We start from the raw sequence: 20234 nt of genomic DNA on the forward strand, positions 1-20234 counted from the left end.
TTTGTTGAGACAGGAAGGGACAAAAATGAATTTGGAACAAAAAGGGGTAGAGATTCTTTTCCCACTGTATTCTGCTCAAGGTATTTCCCCCCAAAATAAGCTGAGAACCATGGTATAAAGGGAGAGAAAAAGGAGACTTCAAAAAACAGGGCGAATGAGCACAAGAGGAGAAAAGAAAAAGAAAAAGGAAAAAAAAAGACGGCAACTTGCTCCCAGGGACTGAAGAAAATTAAAAAAGGAAGGTTGGAATCCATCAGTGTTCCATTAGTCATCTTCCCCTTCATCCTCCTGTAAGAAAAAAAGTGGGCAGTCAATCTTCAGGGTTAATTCTAAGTCATTTCTCAACATTCACACACTCACTTACGGACTTCCACAGAACCTACTGCCACATTACCGGTACTCGTTAATTTTACAAACCTACGAATCAGTCTTTATCAAATCTCAACTGAAAAACACAGTGATGTGGTTTCAGATAAATCAGTTAACCTTTCAGCACTCACTAAAATCACTCACCTCTTTCACACCAAATAATACAAACAAAAACCCATCTATCTCAATTGCACTTTTAGTTCGCCCAAAACATGTGAATCTGTTACTTAGATTTCTCAGAATCTGACCAGCTGCACTATCCGTATCAACTTCATTAAGTACTGGCCAGGGAAGGACAGGACGGAGTACTAACCACAAAGGCAGAACTAGTTATAGTTACATCACGGAGACAAGGACCTTATTAAAATCTCCTTCCATCCCAGACAACAAAATAGCTGATCTCACCTACAAATCCTCCCACGATCAGTTGGCCAGTTCTATGATATAACACATTTAAACCCACAAAGTAACAAGGTAAATTCTGAGATGATCGTTTTTTGGACTTAACCGAACTTTCTTTTACCTCTCCTTCCTCCCCCTCATCATCATCTTCATCTTCTTCACCTTCATCCTCATCTCCTTCTTCATCAATATCTTCCAATCCTTCTTCTTCTTCATCATCATCATCATCCTCTTCTCCTTCCCCTTCTTCGTCATCCATATCGGGAACCTTAAAAAAACCAAGAGTTACCTGAGGAACTAATTTTCAAACAAAGGAGACAAATACAACTTTGAAAAAAGGCACATTCTTGGGACGCCTGGGTGGCTCAGTTGGTTAAGCAGCTGCCTTCGGCTCAGGTCATGATCCCAGCGTCCTGGGATCGAGTCCCACATCGGGCTCCTTGCTCATCAGGGAGCCTGCTTCTCCCTCTGCCTCTGCCTGCCATTCTGTCTGCCTGTGCTCGCTCCCCCCCCCCCCTCTGATAAATAAATAAAAAACTAAAAAAAAAGAAAAAAGAAAAAAGGCACATTCTCAACTCACCAAGTAGTACTGTAATGGATTTGGCCAAATATCATCTTTGATGACTTCTCCTAACTCATCTGCACCTGCATCAGAATGGTCAGTAAACCAGGTGAAGAAGCTCTCTGGTTCCTCATGCTGTCTCTTCCTGCTGGCTTTATTCTGTGTTTGACTTGAACGTTTCGTCAAATCCTAAATGAAGATAGAAGAACTTTTGAGACAGGTTCTCCACAACACCTAAATTCCCTATAAATTAAGATTTTAACCCAAAAGTGGGGGGGGGGGGTTGCAAGTAATACTTATATGTTATCTACACTTGCTATCTAAAACAAATTATGAAACAAATAGCAGTTAAATAAATCCTAGAATTCTGGTCTGCAAAAACTTGTTAATTTTATAGAAGCTTTTCCTGAAAAGGTACCATATAAATTTGGCTTTTTAACAAAATTAGGTCCAGTTTGACAACCACTACCATAACACAGTAGAATAACTTAACATGGGAAGGGGGAGGCACGTCTGGGTGGCTCAGCATCCTGGAACTGAACCCCGAATAGGGCTCTCAGCTCAGCAAGGAGTGTGCTTCTCCCTCTCTGATATAAACAAAATCTTTAAAAAAAATTTTAAATGGGTTCACCACTTAGACACAGACATAAATGCAGCTTGGGAAGTAGCAAGCCATTTATTTGAAAAAGCTCAACCACCAATATGAAAATCAAAACAATGCAGCCCATTTCTTTAAAGACTTGCACTAGAATTTGTAACAACAGCTCCAAGCCATGGTATTTGGCTTTAACACACTAGATATTTTCTTTCTTTCTTTTTTTATATTAAGGACTTGTATCACACACATTACCAAAGCAGCAGTATTGGTTAAGTGGTTTAACTAAACCAAAATACACGAAATGATACCTTCACCCAACAATTCCTCAAATACCTTTCCAGATTTCCATTTGATTTCAGTGGACTTTGAAGATGGATCACCACTCTCATTCAGATGAAATTCTTTGGAGAGAACTTTATTTTCGAAGTAAGGGTTTTCATCAAAATACTATAATAAAAGATGGGAGAACTGGAAATCAATACAAACAGGTCTTCAAACCAAAGCTCCAATTCATTTCCACACTGGCCAATAAGAAGAGTTACTGATACTTACAAAATCTATTCTGTAACCTGATTTAATATCTTCAAATTCTGTCACTTCAACTCTTGTCAAATAATGCAGCGCCTCTTCATCCTCCTCCCCAAGCAGTGCAGACACTAGGTGACCAAATTATAGGTCAAATGAGTATTAAACAAACATTAACAAACAATTCAAGTGATGCCTTTAAAAATTTTCCAAAGGATCACCTTTGATTTCATAAATCCATTAAATGCAAACCAGACAGATCAGTGTCAGAGCCGTCACTATCTTTTACCAAGTAATTAAAGAGAATCTCAAATCACAATGGTCTCTTCTAAAATAGAGAAAGCATTAAAAGGAAGCCTCCCCTCTCAAGTGTTTTAATCTTTGTAAAACCAACATGTTCAACTAAGCTCTCCAGCCAAGTCCCTCCACTCTAACAAGCAGACATCCCATACCCTAGAATAAATGTTCTGATACAACATACCTTGTGGATGGTTGACAAATGTTGTTACCCAAAAATTGGGGATTTTGGCGATCAATTCCGACCTCTTCTGAAAAAATGGTTGGCGGAGTTTGTTATATTTCTGTTCTACTTTCAAAATCTCCTCACTGGCTTGTTCATTAAGTCTGAAGCAAATGAAAAAACCATGTTGACGATGATGGTTACTGACAAACACAAAAACTGCTGAAACTCCAAAATATTTACTTATTAGCTTTAGAAGAATACAAAGTACTTATGTATAATAACCGAAACACCTACACCTATATTTTTGTAGTTAGAGACACAAGTCAAAACAAAGATGGAAATTTGAGGGGCTTCACCAACACACATTCTCAATAATTAACAGTTCTCAAAGTGCCCAAACTGAGCACTTTGGTAACATTGTATATTTACATCACCAACTCTATCTCCAGGCTAACTTCAACTGTTTCAGTCTCAAGCAGACTGTTTACAAAAAAAAAAAAAAAAAAAAGTTGCCAGTAAAGTAACAAAGTTATAACCCAAGTGGGAGCAACACTGATGCCATAATACTGAACTATCAGAAGTCCAGGCACTGCAATTCAGACAACTTGTAGCCTTTGAAAGCAAACCCAGGCTTTAGGACGTCAATGTACTTTCTTCAAAAACTTTTCGGTCCACATAAAAGTATTTCACAGGAAACTAACTCCGAACTTTCAAAATATTTCCAACCAAATTATAACCTTTTCCACTTAGGCAGTGGATACAGATTTATTTGACCATAGTTTCAATGATTACCAGACTGTAAGTGGCATCTCAGAAAACTTCTGCAAAGTAAACTACAAAAAACTTTACCTGTCTATTTCATTTTGTACTTCATCAATATGTTCAATTGCTTCTTGCTGTTCTTTTTCTGCAAAAAGAAAATATATATATATATATATATACAGGACTCAATACCACTTAAAATATAAAATTAGTTTTCCTGAGGTCAACAGAGTCTGTGATGTGACATATCAATAAAGCAGTTTTGCAAAAACAAACTGCCTACTACTACATGGCATGCTCTCCACGTGTTCATGCCTGTAGCTGACAAATTGCTTTTTAATTAAAAGACTATTCACAAATGCAATCTGCTAGGCTACTCAAAATATCTGCAGCACTTTTTCAAGACTTCCCTTCCAAGAACAAGACCAGTTACCAAAGTTTCTATTATGAAACATAAGGAATAAACCTTATTCAAAAATTCTTACTGTTTCTTACCACATTATATACCTGCTAACAGAAATGATGCCAGCTGTTACCGCCAATACGGAAACTAACCCAAGACCATAAGGAAAATGGGGACACCACCTATCTTACTGGTAGAATCACTTCTTACACAAAGTTGAAAATACCGCTCCGCGTCGATTACAATTAAGACATCAGACACGCCTGACAGGTAAGGCCCTTGAATCTACCCGACCATCGTAAACACTGGACTTTACCTTCTTAGAATAGGAACCTTGGGATTCCACCCTGACCTTTCTCTCCCCTCCCCAACCCAGTTTCAGGCGGGCTTATCTCAGATGCGGCCCCACACGATTCTGGAGCACACTTCAGAGGGAGCCAGCATGAAGGCTGAGAACTGTGAGCCACAGAAGGCAGGGGAGGAAAAGGGGTGTGCTATGGAAGAGGTGCCCTTTTGTCCGGCGAAGACTGCAGAACCTACAAAGCTAAGTGGGCGTGAAGGGGCCCGATCGCGCGGTTCATTTCCGGTAACCATCCCGGGTTTTGCAGCCCCCCTGCCGAGAAAGCCTTTACGGCCAAGGCTGGGAGGTTTGCTGAGAGCCATTGTAAAGCCCCTCCGACACGCTGGCCGCCGGGCCAGGTTTCACAGCGCTCTGCCGCGACGGGGTGGCCACCCCACGTGGGAAGTGTGCCCGGGGCCGGCGAGAGCATCCTCCCGGGCGGCCCAGGCCCGGTGCGCGGCCGGCCGCGTGCTCCCCCGCGCCCCCACCCCGCCCCAGCTCCAGGCGGAGGGCCGCGTCGGGGCCGGCCTCCGGGTGCGGGTGCGGGGGCGCCGCCCGCAGGCCGGACGAGAAGCGGGAGCCGTGCGAAGGCCCGGCCGCGGGGCCGCGTCCGGCCGCACCATGTGGCGGCGGCGGCGGCTGATGGGAGCGAGGCATCATGGCGGAGCACAATAAAGAGAGGCTTCTCGGGAGGGAGGGAGGGGGAGGAGAGCGAGGGAGGGGGGAGAGGAAGGGGGGGTCTCCTCCGCCCGCGCCGAGCAGGCCGCAGCGCCCCCGCCTCGCAGCGCCGTCCGCCGCCGCGGCGCCACCCTGGCCCCGGCCCCGCGCGCACAAAAAAGGGCGCCGAGGCGCGCGCCGGCCCGTCCGCCCAGCGCCCCCCGCGCGCCCCGGGCCCCGCCGGCGGCCTCCGGGCCGGGCGGGCGGCGAAGATGGCGGCGCGGGCCGGCCCCCGCCTCGCCTGCTCCTCACCTGAGGTCTCGTCGGCCCCGTCGTGGTTGGAGTTGAGCTCCTTTTTACTGACTTTGGCCGCCGGCGCCGACATGGTGCTGCTCCGCGGTCGGGGGGGGAGCGGGGAGGGGGAGAGAAGGGAAGGCGAAGGGGGCGGGCAGCGGCTTCCCCTCACGCCACACGCGCGGGCGCTCGCTCGGTCCGGCCGCCTCCTCCCGGCGCTCGCTCGCTCGCTCGCTCTCCCTCCCCCTGGCTCGCGCGCGCTGCCCTCGCGGCCTGACGGCGAGGGAGGGGCTGGGGCGGCGTGCCGGGCCCCGGCCCGGGCTCCTGCTTACGGAGGGGAGGCGGCGGCGGGCGGGCAGGCAGGCGGCTCGGCTCCCTCACTCACGCTCCGCGGTCCAGCTCGCTGCTCGCTCTCCCCGAGCCGCCTCCTCCACCACCTCCTCCTCACGGCGAGGGGCGGGCGGCAGGGCGCAGGCGCGCCAGGCCCCGCGCGCACGCCCCGCCCCCGGCCGGAGAGGCTCGCGCCGCCCCGCCATTGGCTGGAGCTCCGGGACGAGGGGGCGGAGCCGCGGCGAGGAGACACAGGGCCCGGCCGAGAGGCGGGAGGAAGGAACGCCGCGACGTACGGGGCTGGCCCCCCGCGCCGCGCTCCCCTCCCCCGCTTTCCCCTTCTCCAGCCCGACCCGGGACATTTGCGCGCTACGGGCGCGCGGCGGCCCGAGAGGCGGGGCCTCGCCGGGCTGCGCGCAGGCCCCCCGGCGGGCGTATCACGTGGTGGCGGAGCGGCTTCCCTTCTCCGCCGGGTGGCGCGGGGCGCGGGGGAGTGGGGTGTTACAGCCCCCCAGAAGTGCAGGCCTTGTTGTAGCCTAGCTTCACACCGGGGCCCAGAAATACACGCACCCCGGGCTCGGCGCCCTGGGACCCTGCTGGGGCATCACTCTCGGTGGGTGAAGGAAGACGGCATCTCCACCCTATTTTCCAGGTGGGGAAGCTGCCCTTGGGATTCACTCAAGCTTCTCTGCAAACCCCGAAGGTGTCCAGTCCACTTACAAGGCCTTTTCCTGACTTCTCGTCCAAGCTCTGCCCCGAAAGCTGTGTGCACTTGGGCAGGTCACCTTCCCTCTCTGTGCCTATTTCTGTTGTGAAATTATGTAATTCAAAAAAAAAAAAAAAAAAAAAGGCTGACAAGGGGGAACGTTGGGTGATTGATGCCAAACTGTAAGTCCTCTGAAGGCAGGGAGATACCACATTTATCCGCGCCTTTTCTGCCCAACTCCATGCCTAACGCTTAGGAGAAACAGTAGGCTAGGAGACAGCAATAGGAGTGGATCTCATTGAGGCGCACAACTGTCCGACGGCGTAGATGGTGTTAAATTCATTTCACCACGTCAGAGAAGGGACCTACAAGACCTGCTTCAGCCGCCAAGACATGTCTGTTTAAATAATCTTTTTCAGGGCGCCTAAGTGGCTCAGTCGGTTAAGCGTCTGCCTTTGGCTCAGGTTATGATTTCGAAGTCCTGGGATGGAGTCCTGCACCTGGCTCCCAGCTCCTCCCATCAATCTGCTTCTCCCTCTAACCTTTTCCCCTCTCTTGCTTTCTCTCTCTCTAATATATAATATTTTTCAGATAATGCAAATGCACCACTGTTCTACTCCCTCTTCCATAGCCCCAAAAGGTGGACCACAAAAAGCCTGAATTCGCTCCCTGGGACCGAGCCCACCTCAATCCCGCACCTGTCTCAGTTGGACAGGCTTCTTAAAGGAAGAATTATTAGTACCAGTGATAAGTTGGTCAATGTTTGACAACTGTTTCCCAGAAGGGAAAAAACACATACACACACCAAAACCCCTGATTTGTAGCATTTGCTGATTTCCATGGTGTATCAGTACTCTCCTGGCCAATTTCCTGCCACCACTGTGATGTCACTGAACAATTCTGAGTTAAAACACAAGGCTCTAGTGCACTGCTGAAGAATGCACCCTGGGCCACAGGCTGTGATAAACTATAGGTGTTTTCTCATTTAATCCACATAAAATACAAAGCAAGTATTAATATCCTCATCTCGCAGCTAAATCCAACTTTTTCTGATGTGAGTGGCAGACCAGCAGATAATAAGGCCCCTGCTCAAAGATCGTTTTTCCACTTTTTGACATGACATTTGACATCAGGACTCAGTAGACACCTAGACACAAAATAATACTTACCCTTACTAAGTGTGATGTGCCTCTTAATTTTCTACTCTATTTTATTTTCTTTAAATGCAGGTTGCACTCCACTAAATTGATTTTGTGACCCATTAATGAGATGAAATGGTCTGAAAAACACTGTGCTGAGGGCTGCTGTTTTCAGACAAAGCCTACTCACAGGTTGTGAGTACCAGTGACCCAGAGCATTTCCTAAGCGTTTGATCTACCTGAATATCCCACACATCCGCCAGGGCTCCAAGTCTCTTCTCCAACCATCCCAGCCCTTAGAAGCAATCCGCTCCTCTTCCTGACCTTTCCCACAACATTTCTCAAGATGAATGCAGGGAGCCCACACTAGGAAGTGGAAGAGAAAGAGAAAGCAAAAGGGCAAGATTTTCAGTAAACAAGGGAGTGGCATGGACACGCCAAGAGATAATTCACCCCTGCTGAATTAGTCACCGTGGTCTCCCCGAATCCAACACCATGAGCTCTGCTTTCTCTCCTTGACCTCTCTCCTCTCCCCCCAAGCTTTCTTTGAGGGAGGAGAGCCCCGCAACTTAAAGATTGGAAGAAAGATGTGGGAATTCTCTACAACACCACAGTGTCCCAAGATGACCAGGAAATGTTAGCAAGGATGGCCTTCAAAACCTATCCCGTCTACCTCTCTGAGCCTCCTTTTCCTGATCTGTCAAATGGCATTATTCACAACTTCTGTTTTGAGAGCTGATGTTCCTGCCTGATGGGTGTCCAGGGAGGGGCATGAGCTGTCATCTGGATTTAGGTGAACCACCCTGGAGGAGCCATGGTTCTATCTTATCCATCCCGGTCCTGTCGATTCTCCCAAGGAGCTAAACAGAAGGTGACCAGGAGGTCTCATCCATATTTTACTGCTCACAAGTGGGAAGAAATTTACGAGCCATCAAGAGCTCTGATTTTGAGCCATTTGATGTCTTGAGTGTTTCACATCTATTTAAGCCGTACAGCAAGCCTAACAGAGGGATTCTCTTGAGCCCATCTTACAGGAGCCCATCTTACAGAAGAAGGAAGCACAAGTTATGTCACTTGCCCAGTGAGATCACACAGTCAGCCAAAGCCAGATTTAGAACCCTGGCTGCCCAGCTTTATCACAGGGAGGCATCAGCTGGGCAGGTCTTTCACATCTCATTTGGAAGGGGATGGACTGGGACCCATTCAAGTCAAACTTGCCAGGTCACCCAGCAGACCCACGGGAGCACCAAGATGTGGACTCTTCATCCAGTGCTCCTTCCATAAGCACGACTGGATCTCAGCCATGTCAGCAAATTAGGAATATTTATGGGCTCCAAGCTGCTCCCCTCTGCACTTAGGCAGCCTGCTGTCACATTTTCCTAGGGCAACGCTTTCCTGTCTTCCACGTATTGGGACCCTCGAAGGCCCCACATATCCCCACTCTATTGGGAGAGACCTAATCTCACAAACAGACCACGTTGTGACTGGCTCCAAGCAGTGTGTCTGGAAAACACAGACTTTACCTCCAAGTTAACAGTTAATGTGGGGGCAGGGGCAGACGTGAAACAGACAATTACAATGTAATGAGATAAGGGGGAGGCTGGGGGTCTCTGGGCGCTTCGCTACAAGGGCAGAAGGGGGCTCCTAACACCCAGCAGCTGTGGCTCAAAGAACACCTGCAAGAAGTGACTTATCAGCAGAAAGGGCAGAAGGAGAGGAGCACAGGTAAGGAGACAAGAGTGATCCAGGCAGAGGAAAAGTGAGAGAGAGAGAGAGAAGAGCAGCGAAAGGTGCCAGAAGGAGGAGGAACCTGGAGAAGTGGGCAGGGGCCAGATGGACAAGGGAAGTCTCTAAGTTGGCTCCTTGAGGGTGATGGGGAGGCAAGGGTTTTTAACCGGGGAGTCACGTGATTGGCTTTGCTCAGGCTGGATGGGTGGGTGGGGGGCGGGAGGAGTGGCAGTAATCCGGCCAGAGCTGTGGCCAGGCAGCAGCCGCAGGAAGGAAGTGGACGCATCTGAGAGGTATTCAGGAGGTAGAACCACCAGGACTGGGGGAGTTGTCTGGATGTGGGGGGTGGGGGGGCAGTGAATGAGAGGAAAGGGTCATGCATCACCCAGCCTCAGGCTGGCTGGGGGTGCCCCTTACCAAGACCGGGAACCCAAGAGGAGTGAGTTTGGGGGCTGGAAGACAGGCCAGTTTAGGTGTTAGGTTGGGGGCAGGGATGAGCTCCTACGTGCTCCTGGTCTCTCAGTTTTGCCTTCTAGTTTTTCTTCACATCACCCTAATCCACTCACCCAGCCTGTGCTGAAAGCCTTCAAGGTGTTTGGGGTCATATCTCAACAGGTATTGGGAAGAAAAAAAAAAGTCCTGTAAGTCTCCCATAAAGTGTAGTGTAGAAACTTACCTCCTCTATGCAAGTGCTGGGATGTTGACGTCTGCCCTGGCTTGGGGGCAGGGGGCTGTCTCGGTTTCTTCATTTGAGGCGGGAGCGAAGACTGGCGTTTGGGGGCCATGCTGCCAGGAAACTCTAGGAAACCTGGAGAGAGGCACGTCTGGAAGCTCTGATTGCTGGAGCTGCCCCAGGTGGCAAGGTTTAAATCTACCGGAGCCACCGCCAGCAGGAAGGGATATTTACATGACAGTGGGACACCCACCCCATCCCCTCCCCCGGTCTCATCCCTTCTCTCCCACCCTCCAATCAAGATCAACTTCTTTTAGTTGCTCTCTGCAATTCCCTACGGGGCATTCTCGGCCCTCGGTGGGCGGGAGGAGGTATTTCCTGTAGGAGAAGTTCGGTGCCGTCTAAGACCCTCTCCTTAGTGAGCCTTTCCTAAACCTTCTAGATAGGCAGACCTGCCCCCATTGAGAACGTGTCCTCTTCTTTATTTTTTTCTTTTGGCTTCTAGATTTAAACATACCCTTGCTTCACCTCAGCCTGGAACATTCCGCAGAGCCATAACCTTCACTCTCATCCGTGTCTGGCTAACTCCCACCCAAACTCCAGGTCTCAGCTTGGAGACAGAAATGAACACTGAGGGTGCCTGGGTGGCTCAGTGGGTTAAAGCCTCTGCCTTCAGCTCGGGTCATGATCTCAGGGTCCTGGGATCGAGCCCCCCATAGGGCTCTGTGCTCAGCAGGGAGCCTGCTCCCCCGGCCACCGCCGCCACCTGCCTCTCTCCCTACTTGCGATCTCTGTCAAATAAACAAATAAAATCTTAAAAAAGAAAGAAAGAAAGAAAGAAATGAACACTGAAATACAGGATTCTCAGTCAAGAATTACAAAGGAAGAGAGAAAAGAAGGTGTTCTTGGGAAGACTTGGAGCATCTCATTCTACACTCATTTTGGAAAAAGAAGGTTGAGTTTGAAGAATCTTTAGAAGGCATCTTGTCTGGGGAGTTGGTGTCGGGGTGGGGGTCGGGGGAGGTCACAAACTTCAGAGCCCATAGCCTGTCAGATAATAACTATGAATAAGCAAGCAACTAGGTTTCACCAGAGCCAGTGGAAGGCGGAGTGGTACAACCACTCTGGAAAACGGCTAACTCCACCAAAACTGAACTCGTGTTCAGCATTTCTGGTCCTGGTTATATTCCCAACAGAAATGCTTACCGGTGTATTCTAATATGTGTGGTAGACATGTACAAGAATGTTCATACCAAGAGTCACAATAGTAAAAAAAATTTTTTTTAAGATTTTATTTATTGATTGGACAGACACAGCAAGAGAAAGAACACAAGCAGGAGGAGTGGGAGAGGGAGAAGCAGGCAGCCCAATGTGGGGCTCCATCCTGGAACCCTGGGATCATGACCTGAGCTGTAAGGCAGATGCTTAATGACTGAGCCATTCAGGGGCCCCAGTAGTAAAATTCTGAAAATGGAACAATCAATACTTGAATGCATGCATTGTGAAATATTCACACAATGGAATATGATAAAGCAATGAAAATAACCAAACCACAACTACATGCCATGATGTGGCTGTAGCCTACAATGTGTAGTGTTGAACAAAAGACACAAGCCACAAAATAGGATAGGCTGTGTGATTTCATTTATATAAAGTACAGAAACAGGCAAAACTGATCAATGCTTAGGAGAAGTCTGGAGAGTAGCTAAACTAGCCTTGAGGAGAGATGTCATCGAAAAGAAGGCACCAGGGGCCTCTGGAGTCCTCTGGGTGCCTGTTTCTGGATTTCGGACTTGCTTCGTCACTGTGTCTGATTCGTGAAATCTCTGTGGCCAGGTTTCTGGTCTTTCTTTTCTTTTCTTTTTTTTTTTTAAGATTTTATTTATTTGACAGACAGAGATCACAGGTAGGCAGAGAGGCAGCCAGAGAGAGGGGAAGGGAATCAGGCTCCTTGCTGAGCAGAGAGCCCGATGCGGGGCTCGATCCCAGGACCCTGTGATCATGACCTGACCCAAAAGAAGCTGCTTAACCAGCTGAGCCACAACTTAATTAGCTTATTTATTTATTTTTATTATTACTATTATTAATTTTAAAAGATTTTATTTATTTATTTGACAGAGAGAGATCACAAGTAGGCAGAGAGGCAGGCAGAGAGAGAGGAGAAAGCAAGCTCCCTGCTGAGGAGAGAGCCCAGATATGCAGCTTGATCCCAGGACCCTGAGATCATGACCTGAGCCGAAGGCAGCGGCTTTAACCCATTGAGCCACCCAGGCACCCCACAACTTAAATATTTTAAAACATACTTTGTGGGCCACACCAAACACGTTGGCCAGGCTACTTTCATTCTATAAGCCATGAGTTTGTAAACTGGGAGATGGGAGATGGTGCAATGATTTTCCATTTTTCCAAAAAAAAAAAAAAAAAGGTTGTTTTTCCCCTATCAACTAATCTCTTAACAAAATAAATCTTAGGCACAAGTCTATGATGTTAATATAGATAAAAAGCTTAGCTCTTTTTGGAAGAAGACTTTCCTCCCCACTACCACCCCTCATTCCCCTCCATCTCCCCATACTTTGTCAGTTTCTGAGGGACTTTGGGCTCCTTCTAAAACATTTTGAAAACCACAAGTATGTTGATTTACAGATAAGCAAGCTAAGACCTGAAAGATGTGACTTGCCTAAGGTCTTAAGGAGAATAACTAAGTTATAGCTAGAACCAGGGTCTTGGGTCACTTGATCACAGGGATGCATGCACCTTTTAACTAACCTCAATCTTGCTGTTTACACCTGTAAATTGGATGATATTAATGCTGGCCTCTTGATTTTGGACCTTTAGAAATGTTTTTTTTTTTACTTTATTTTATTTATTTTTATTTTTTTTAAAAGATTTTATTTATTTATTTGACAGAGAGAAATCACAAGTAGATGAAGAGGCAGGCAGAGAGAGAGAGAGAGGGAAGCAGGCTCCCTGCCGAGCAGAGAGCCCGATGCGGGACTCGATCCCAGGATCATGACCTGAGCCGAAGGCAGCAGCTTAACTCACTGAGCCACCCAGGCGCCCTTTTTTTTTTTTACTTTTTTAACGATTTATTTATTTATTTGACACAGAGAGAGAAATCACAAGTAGGGAGAGAGGCAGGCAGAGAGAGAGGGGGAAGCAGGCTCCCTGCTGAGCAGAGAACCCTATGCAGGGCTTGATCCCAGAACCCTGAGACCATGACCTGGGCTGAAGGCAGAGGCTTAACCCACCGAGCCACCCAGGAGCCCTGGATTTTTTTTTTTTTTTATATTTTATTTATTTGTCAGAAAGAGGTACAAGCGAGAGAGGGACCCCAAGCAAAGGGAGTGGGAGAAGGAGAAGCAGCCTTCCCACTTGATCCCAGGACCTTGGGATCATGACCTGAGCCAAACGCAGACACTTAACGACTGAACCACCCAGATGCCCCTGATTTTAGGATTTTCAATTTCTGACAAAGAGTCATCTTTTCACTGCTTTTACCTCTGAAACTGTCCAAAAACTGTATGGGGAAAAAAACCTGAAAACTCTCTTTTGATGGAATCTGCTAAACCCCAAACCACAGACTGGGTGATCGGTTGGCCAAAGCAGTGGAAAAGAAACAAGTTGTGTGCAGGAAGAAAGGACAAGGCGTCTTGGCTACATGTTTCTGGGAGTATCAGCAAAGGACACCTCTGGAAGCTGAGGGCAAACTCAAAATTCCTTGCTTATAGCAGCCACAACAGGGTGGAGCACTGGATGGGTCCCTAGAACAAAGGAGGGGCTAAATGAAGAGTAGCCCAGAGGTGTCTTATAAGACAAACTGGAATTTCCTTGAGTTTTTTTTTTTTTTTTTTTTTTTTTTTAAGCTTACCAACCTGAGATCCAGAAGTTGCAAACACCTGGGAGAGGGTGTGAAGAAGCGCTCTCCTTATTAGCAGCAGCTTAAAGAGATATAACTCCTTTGGAGGGCAATTTAGCCATCAGAATATCTATGATAGTGTAAAAGTACCTACCCTTGACCCAGAATTTCTCCTTTCTTTGTCCTACAGATTCATTGTATTGCAGGGAGATGCCACCCGTATGAAACAATTCATTTGCAACATTGTTTACTTATTTATTTTTAGAGAGAGAGTTGGGGAGGTACAAGAGCCTCACTCACCTTTGCTAGCAGGGGGCATCCGAGGGGGACACAGAGGGAGAGAGAAAGATGCTGAAGCACAGATTCTGAATGGATCTCAAGACCCTGAGATCCTGGCCTGACCCTAAATCATGAGTCTCTTGCTTCAGGAAGGGCTCCAGAGCCACCCAGACGCCCCTCATTTGCAACATTGTAAAAGCAGAATATTGGAAATAACCTAACAGCTTCTTTAGGCTCCTGGGGACCAAAGGGTATATCCAAACTATGGAATGCCTTACAACCATCAAGCCAAATAGGGAACCAGAGCCATGGCTAAGTGAAATAAGCAAAATCCTATACCAAGTGGTTAGTATGTTACTTTTTGTGTTAAGAAAAAGTTATCTTGTGTTAAGAAATAAGCAAAATCCTATACCAAGTGATTAGTATGTTACCATTTGTGTTAAGAAAAAAATACAGGGGCGCCTGGGTGGCTCAGTGGGTTAAAGCCTCTGCCTTTGGCTCAGGTCATGATCCAAGGGTCCTGGGATAGAGCCCCACATCGGGCTCTCTGCTCAGTGGGGAGCTTGCTTCCCATCCTTCTCTCTCTGCCTACTTGTGAGCTCTGTCTGTCAATTAAATAAATAAAATCTTTAAAAAAAAATACATATTCACGGAGCACCTGGGTGGCTCAGTGAGTTAAAGCCTCTGCCTTCACCTCAGGTCATGATCTCAGGGTCCTGGCATCAAGCCCCACATCAGGCTCTCTGTTCAATAGGGAGCCTGCTTCCCCCCCTCTCTCTGCCTGCCTCTCTGCCTACTTGTGATCTCCATTTGTCAAATAAATAAATAAAATCTTTTTTAAAAAATTAAAAATATACATATTCACTTATTTGCTGTATGCCTATAATACAGCTCTTGAAGGACTCCCATGAAGGCCATCACCCACCAGCCTTGAGGAGGGGTCTGGGTGGTGACAAAAGAGAATACAGAGATAAAAGGGAAATGCTTCACTCTTTATTTTGCGGTACATTTTGAATTTTGTACCTTCTGAGTATATTATGTGTTTATAAAAGGGGGAGGGGTGCCTGGGTCACGCAGTCCATTAAGCATTTGACTTCAGCTTGGGTCATGATCTCAGGGTCCTGGGATCAAGTCCTGAGTTAAGCTCCAAACTCAGCAGGAGTCTGCTTGTCTCTCTCCCACTCTGTTCCTCCCTGCCCTCCCCCGCCGCCATTTGTGTGCATCATCTCTCTCTCTCTCAAATAAATAAAACTAAAACAGAACAAAACAAAACAAAACAGGGATGCCTGACTAGCTAGTTCGGTGGAGCAGGTGACTCTTGATCTTGGGGTCTTGAGTTCGAGCCCCACGTTCAATGTAGAGATTAGTTTAAAAATAATTTGTTTTAAGTTACAATAACAGTAACCAAAGATTACCTGAGCTCCAATACTTAGAGTCATTCAGATCACCTAAATACAGCACCCACTTGGTACGTGTCAGCTTACATTCAAACATGCCCGACCCCACCTTTCCTTTCCTCTGTGGCTTCCGAAATTTTAATTTCCTGGATTTCCAGAGGTGTTACTAGGCAACTGTGCAACTCTGCTTCGTTCCAGGACAGCTGCAGGCAAGGTGGGGGACAGGCAAATGGCCTCCCTCCAACCCAACCAAAGGTTGACAGGCTCATGATGTTCTGTAACCCTGAGGCCAGGCTCCTTCTGGGAACCAGGAGTTTCCAAAATATCCAGAACTCCCTATTGTTTAGTTATCTGTGTGCACCAGAGGGTAGCTATAAATAGCTACCGTTTATTGAACATTAGCGGTATGAGAGGTAGTCAGTAAGCATTATCCTTTGAACCCTCCATCATCCTTGCCAGGACAGTATCATGTCCTTATTTTGCAGATGGGAGGATCAAACCAAAATGAAGAGTCAATAATCAAAGAATCAGGTCCCAGAATGAAAGGGATAGAAGAGTCAGGATTCAAGCCTCCGTCTTTCTGACTTGGTGTATGACTTTTGGCATTAGTGTGATGCAAACAAATGGCTACCCAGAGCCTCATTGCTGGGTAAGCCCAGAACACACCAAAACTTGTCTCTGAGACTCCTAGAGCCTCAGGAGATCATCTCTGGCCACCTCCTGGTAGATTTTCCTTCATACTTCTCAGCACAGAGGGGGCACTTGTATTAAGACAATCTTTTTTTCTTAACTGGGTGCCAGGGCCTGAAAGTCACTTGGTTCCTCTTTCATTGTCCCCCATGCTGTGCTTTGGCTCCTTAGTACTCATTAAAAAGTTATTGTAAGAGTATTTTTTAAAAGATTTTATTTATTTACTTGACAGACAGAGATCACAAGTAGGCAGAGAGGCAGACAGAGAGAGAAGGAGGGGAAGCAGGCTCCCTGCCGAGCAGAGAGCCCGATGTGGGGCTCGAGCCCAAGACCCTGGGATCATGACCCGAGCTGAAGGCAGAGGCTTTAACCCACTGAGCCACCCAGGCGCCCCTCTGATGCTTTTCTGATGATATTTCTTCTTTTTCTTCTGCTTCTTCTTCTTTTTAAGACTTTATTTATTTATTTATTTGACAGACAGAGATCACAAGTAGGCAGAGAGGCCGACAGGGAGAGAGAGGAGGAAGCAGGCTCCCCGCGGAGCAGAGAGCCCGACATGAGGCTCCATCCCAGGACCCTGGGATCATAACCTGAGCCGAAGGCAGAGGCTTTAACCCACTCGGCACCCAGGCACCCCTTCTTCTTCTTTTTTAAAGATTTTATTTATTTATTTGACAGAGAGATCACAAGTAGGCAGAGAGGCAGGCAGAGGGGGAAGCAGGCTCCCTGCTAAGCAGAGAGCCTGATGTGGGGCTCGAACCCAGGACCGTGAGATCATGACCTGAGCCAAAGGCAGAGGCTTAACCCACTGAGCCACCCAGATGCCTCGATATTTCTTCTTTTGTAAATAGTCCATTCATATCAATTTTCCCAATTTCCTATTGGGATGTTTCTTTGTTAATTTATAAGTGTATTTTATGTGTTAGGCATATAAACCTTCTCTCTTATATATAGCAAAATATTTTCCCCTAGGTTATTTGCTACTCACTGTATTTTTAGTGACCTTTTAATTCTGGGGAAGACTCAGTAAAGTATTGTGTGTTTATGCAATCAAGGTTCTTAATTTTTTCTTTCCTTCTTGTCCTTCTCTCTTCCTCCTCCTCCTCCTCCTCCTCTTCCTCCTTCCCCTCTGCTTCTCCCTCCTCCCCTCCCCCTCCCCCTCCCCTTCCCCCTCCTTCTCCTTCCTCCTCCTCCTCTTCCTCCTCCTCCTCCTTTTCTTCCCCACTGCCCTTTTTCTTCTTCATCTTCTTTTTCTTCTTGTTTCAGTGGTTTCTGCCCTTGGAGATGCTGAGAGAGACTCCTCCATCCCAGGCTATTGCAAATAATTCCCTGTGTTTTCTTCTTGTATTGGTTTATCTTCCTTTTTAATGCTATAAGTTATAACCTATCTGAATTCATTCTGAAATATCATGTGAAGCAAAGATATAATTAGGTTTTCCCCCCCAAATTGATCAAATTGATCAGTTGGTCCAACACATTTTTCTTTCTATTCAATACATATCAAGTATCTATTTTTTATGAGAAATCTCCAGTTAAAAGCAATGGCAGGGGCCCCTGGCTGGCTCAGTCCATAGAGCACACAACTCTTGATCTTGGGATTATAAATTTAAGCCCCGGTTGGGCATACAGCATTCGTAATTTTTTTTTTAATTTTTAAAAAGTGATGGTAAACATCAAGATGGATATAACACATACCATCCTTCCCCAAATAACTTTGAGGTTCATAGAGTTTAACTTTACCCAAGTAACTCTTTACATGACACATTTCTTTCAATAGAATTTGTGCTACAGGGACACCTGGGTGGCTCAGTGGGTTAAAGCCTCTGCCTTCGGCTCGGGTCATGATCTCAGAGTCCTGGAATTGAGCCCCGCATCGGCTCTCTGCTCATTGGGGAGCCTGCTTCCCCCTCTCTCTGCCTGCCTCTCTGCCTACTTGTGATCTCTCTCTCTGTGTCAAGTGAATGAATAAGATCTTAAAAAAAAAAAAAGAATTTGTGCTACAAGTAATAATGTTGACAAAAGAAATGCTGGAATTATCATATTAGAAAAAAATTTGCTTATATGGAATCACACCTATCCATACACTCGGTCAATATTTGTTGTCTAATACATGACAGGTAGCAATGACTACAAGTTCTATGAACAAAATACAAACAATAAGGTAAGACCTTCTTGGGGCACCTGGGTGGCTCAGTCAGTTAAGCATCTGACTTTGGCTCAAGTCATGGTCTCAGGGTCCTGGGACTGAGCCCCACATTGAGCTCCCTATTCAGCGGGGAGTCTGCTTGTCCATCTCCTTCTCTCTCAAATAAATAAATACAATATATTTTTTAAAGTTTTTATTTATTTATTTGACGGACAGAGATCACAAGTAGGCAAAGAAGCAGTCAGAGAGAGAGGAGGAAGCAGGCTCCTTGCTGAGCAGAGATCCCAATGCAGGACCCTGGGATCATGACCTGAGCTGAAGGCAGAGGCTTTAACTCACTGAGCCACCCAGGCACCCCAATCTTTTTTTTTTTAAGATTTTATTTATTTGATGGAGAGAGATGGAGCACAAGCAGGCACAGTGGCAGGCAGAAGCAGAGGGAGAAGCAGGCTCCCCATTGAGCAGGGAGAATCTCAAGTTGGCTTGGTGCTAAATGCAGAGCCCAACACAGGGCTTGATTCTTTCCCCCTGAGATCATGACCTGAGCTGAAATCAAGAGTGGGAAGCTTAACTGACTGAGCCACCCAGGTGTACCAAAGTTGTTAGAGTTTTTTAAAACATGAGTTCAAGGGGTGACTGGGTGGCTCAGTTGGTTAAACAACTGCCTTCAGCTCAGGTAATGATCTCAGGGTCCTGGGATCAAGCTCCATTTTGTGCTCCCTGTTCAGCTGGGGTGGGTAGTTGGGGGGATATCTGCTTTTCTTTCTCCCTCTGCCCCTCCCCCAGCTCATGCTCTCTCTCTCTCGTTCTTTCAAATAAATTTTGATTTATTTGAATAAAATAAATAAAACAAATAAAATTTATTTGAATAAATAAATTATTGAAAATTTCTTTCAAATAATTTTTTTAAAAAATGAGAATTCTTGTTCTGAGCCTTTGAAAATTGCAAGGAACTGACAACTCAGCCTTTTACAGAATGAATGTTATATTTTTAAAAGATTTTATTTATTTATTTATTTGTCAAAGAGGGATAGAGTGTGGCAGAGCACAAGCAGGGGGAGAGGTAGGCAGAGGGAGAAGCAGGATCCTGACTGAGCAAGGAGATCTAACTTGGGGCTCCTTCCCAGGACCCTGGGATCATGACCTGAGCTGAAGGCAGACTCTTCACTGACTAAGCCACCCAGGGGTCCCTAGAATGGATGTTATATGTTTCTAGTACTGAGCTAGACCTTAGGTTTGCAAAGATTAAAACAATGTAGCCCATCATTCACATCTCATAGATGAGTGGAGGGTGTGAGCTTGCAGTGTTAGGAAGGTAACATCATTTACTGAACAATGTAAGTATTGCCTCTGACATACGTTAAATGTATTCTTACGCATAGCTGGTTCTGGGCTTGCTATTCCATTGAACAGATATCTGTGATTCCAATTCAATTCCATGTTCTTTATATTATTTTTCTTGGACTATTTCTCTCTCTGACTTAATATCCTTATTTAAGTATAATTTACATGCCACATGTTTCATTCATTTTAACCATACAATTCAGTGATTGTTAGTAAGTTTACAAAACTGTAGAACCATGACCACAATCTGATTTTAGAATATTTCCATTACCCCTAAAAGAAACCTCATGCCCATCCCCACCCCCAGCCCCAGGCAACCACTAAAACTACTTTCTGTCTCTATAAATTTGCCTCTCCTGGACATTTCACATAAATTAAATCTTACAATATGTTGTCTTTTACATCTGGCTTTATTTTTGTCTACTTCTTACTATGTAGTAGGGCCTGGCTTCTTTCATTATTCTATAATTTTAGCAAATTTATTGGACATTCTTATGGGTTTATTCTTCCCAATGAACTGGAACAGAAATCATGTTCACAAACCATTTTATAGATCAAAAGAGATCACTTT

The 20234-nt window shown here is 46.4% G+C and overlaps 1 protein-coding gene across 2 annotated transcripts; it reads right to left on the bottom strand.

Annotated features, from left to right (window-relative positions):
* On the bottom strand, nucleotides 1–5859 carry SET (SET nuclear proto-oncogene). 2 transcript variants are annotated; one of them, XM_059410622.1, is made up of 8 exons: nucleotides 5394–5859; nucleotides 3769–3826; nucleotides 2938–3080; nucleotides 2484–2587; nucleotides 2265–2378; nucleotides 1352–1522; nucleotides 934–1039; nucleotides 1–288 (listed from the first exon to the last, which is right to left on the bottom strand). In XM_059410622.1, the coding sequence occupies exons 1-8, from the start codon at nucleotides 5464–5466 to the stop codon at nucleotides 281–283; spliced, it is 777 nt and encodes a 258-aa protein (XP_059266605.1). In that variant the 5' UTR covers nucleotides 5467–5859; the 3' UTR covers nucleotides 1–280. The 2 variants fall into 2 exon arrangements, with proteins under 2 accessions (XP_059266605.1, XP_059266604.1); XM_059410621.1 differs by having other exon boundaries at nucleotides 893–1039; nucleotides 5394–5858.
* Nucleotides 5860–20234: the final 14375 nt, after the last annotated feature.

Source organism: Mustela nigripes, chromosome 9, assembly GCF_022355385.1.
Source record: "Mustela nigripes isolate SB6536 chromosome 9, MUSNIG.SB6536, whole genome shotgun sequence".
NCBI classification, from domain to species: domain Eukaryota; kingdom Metazoa; phylum Chordata; class Mammalia; order Carnivora; family Mustelidae; genus Mustela; species Mustela nigripes.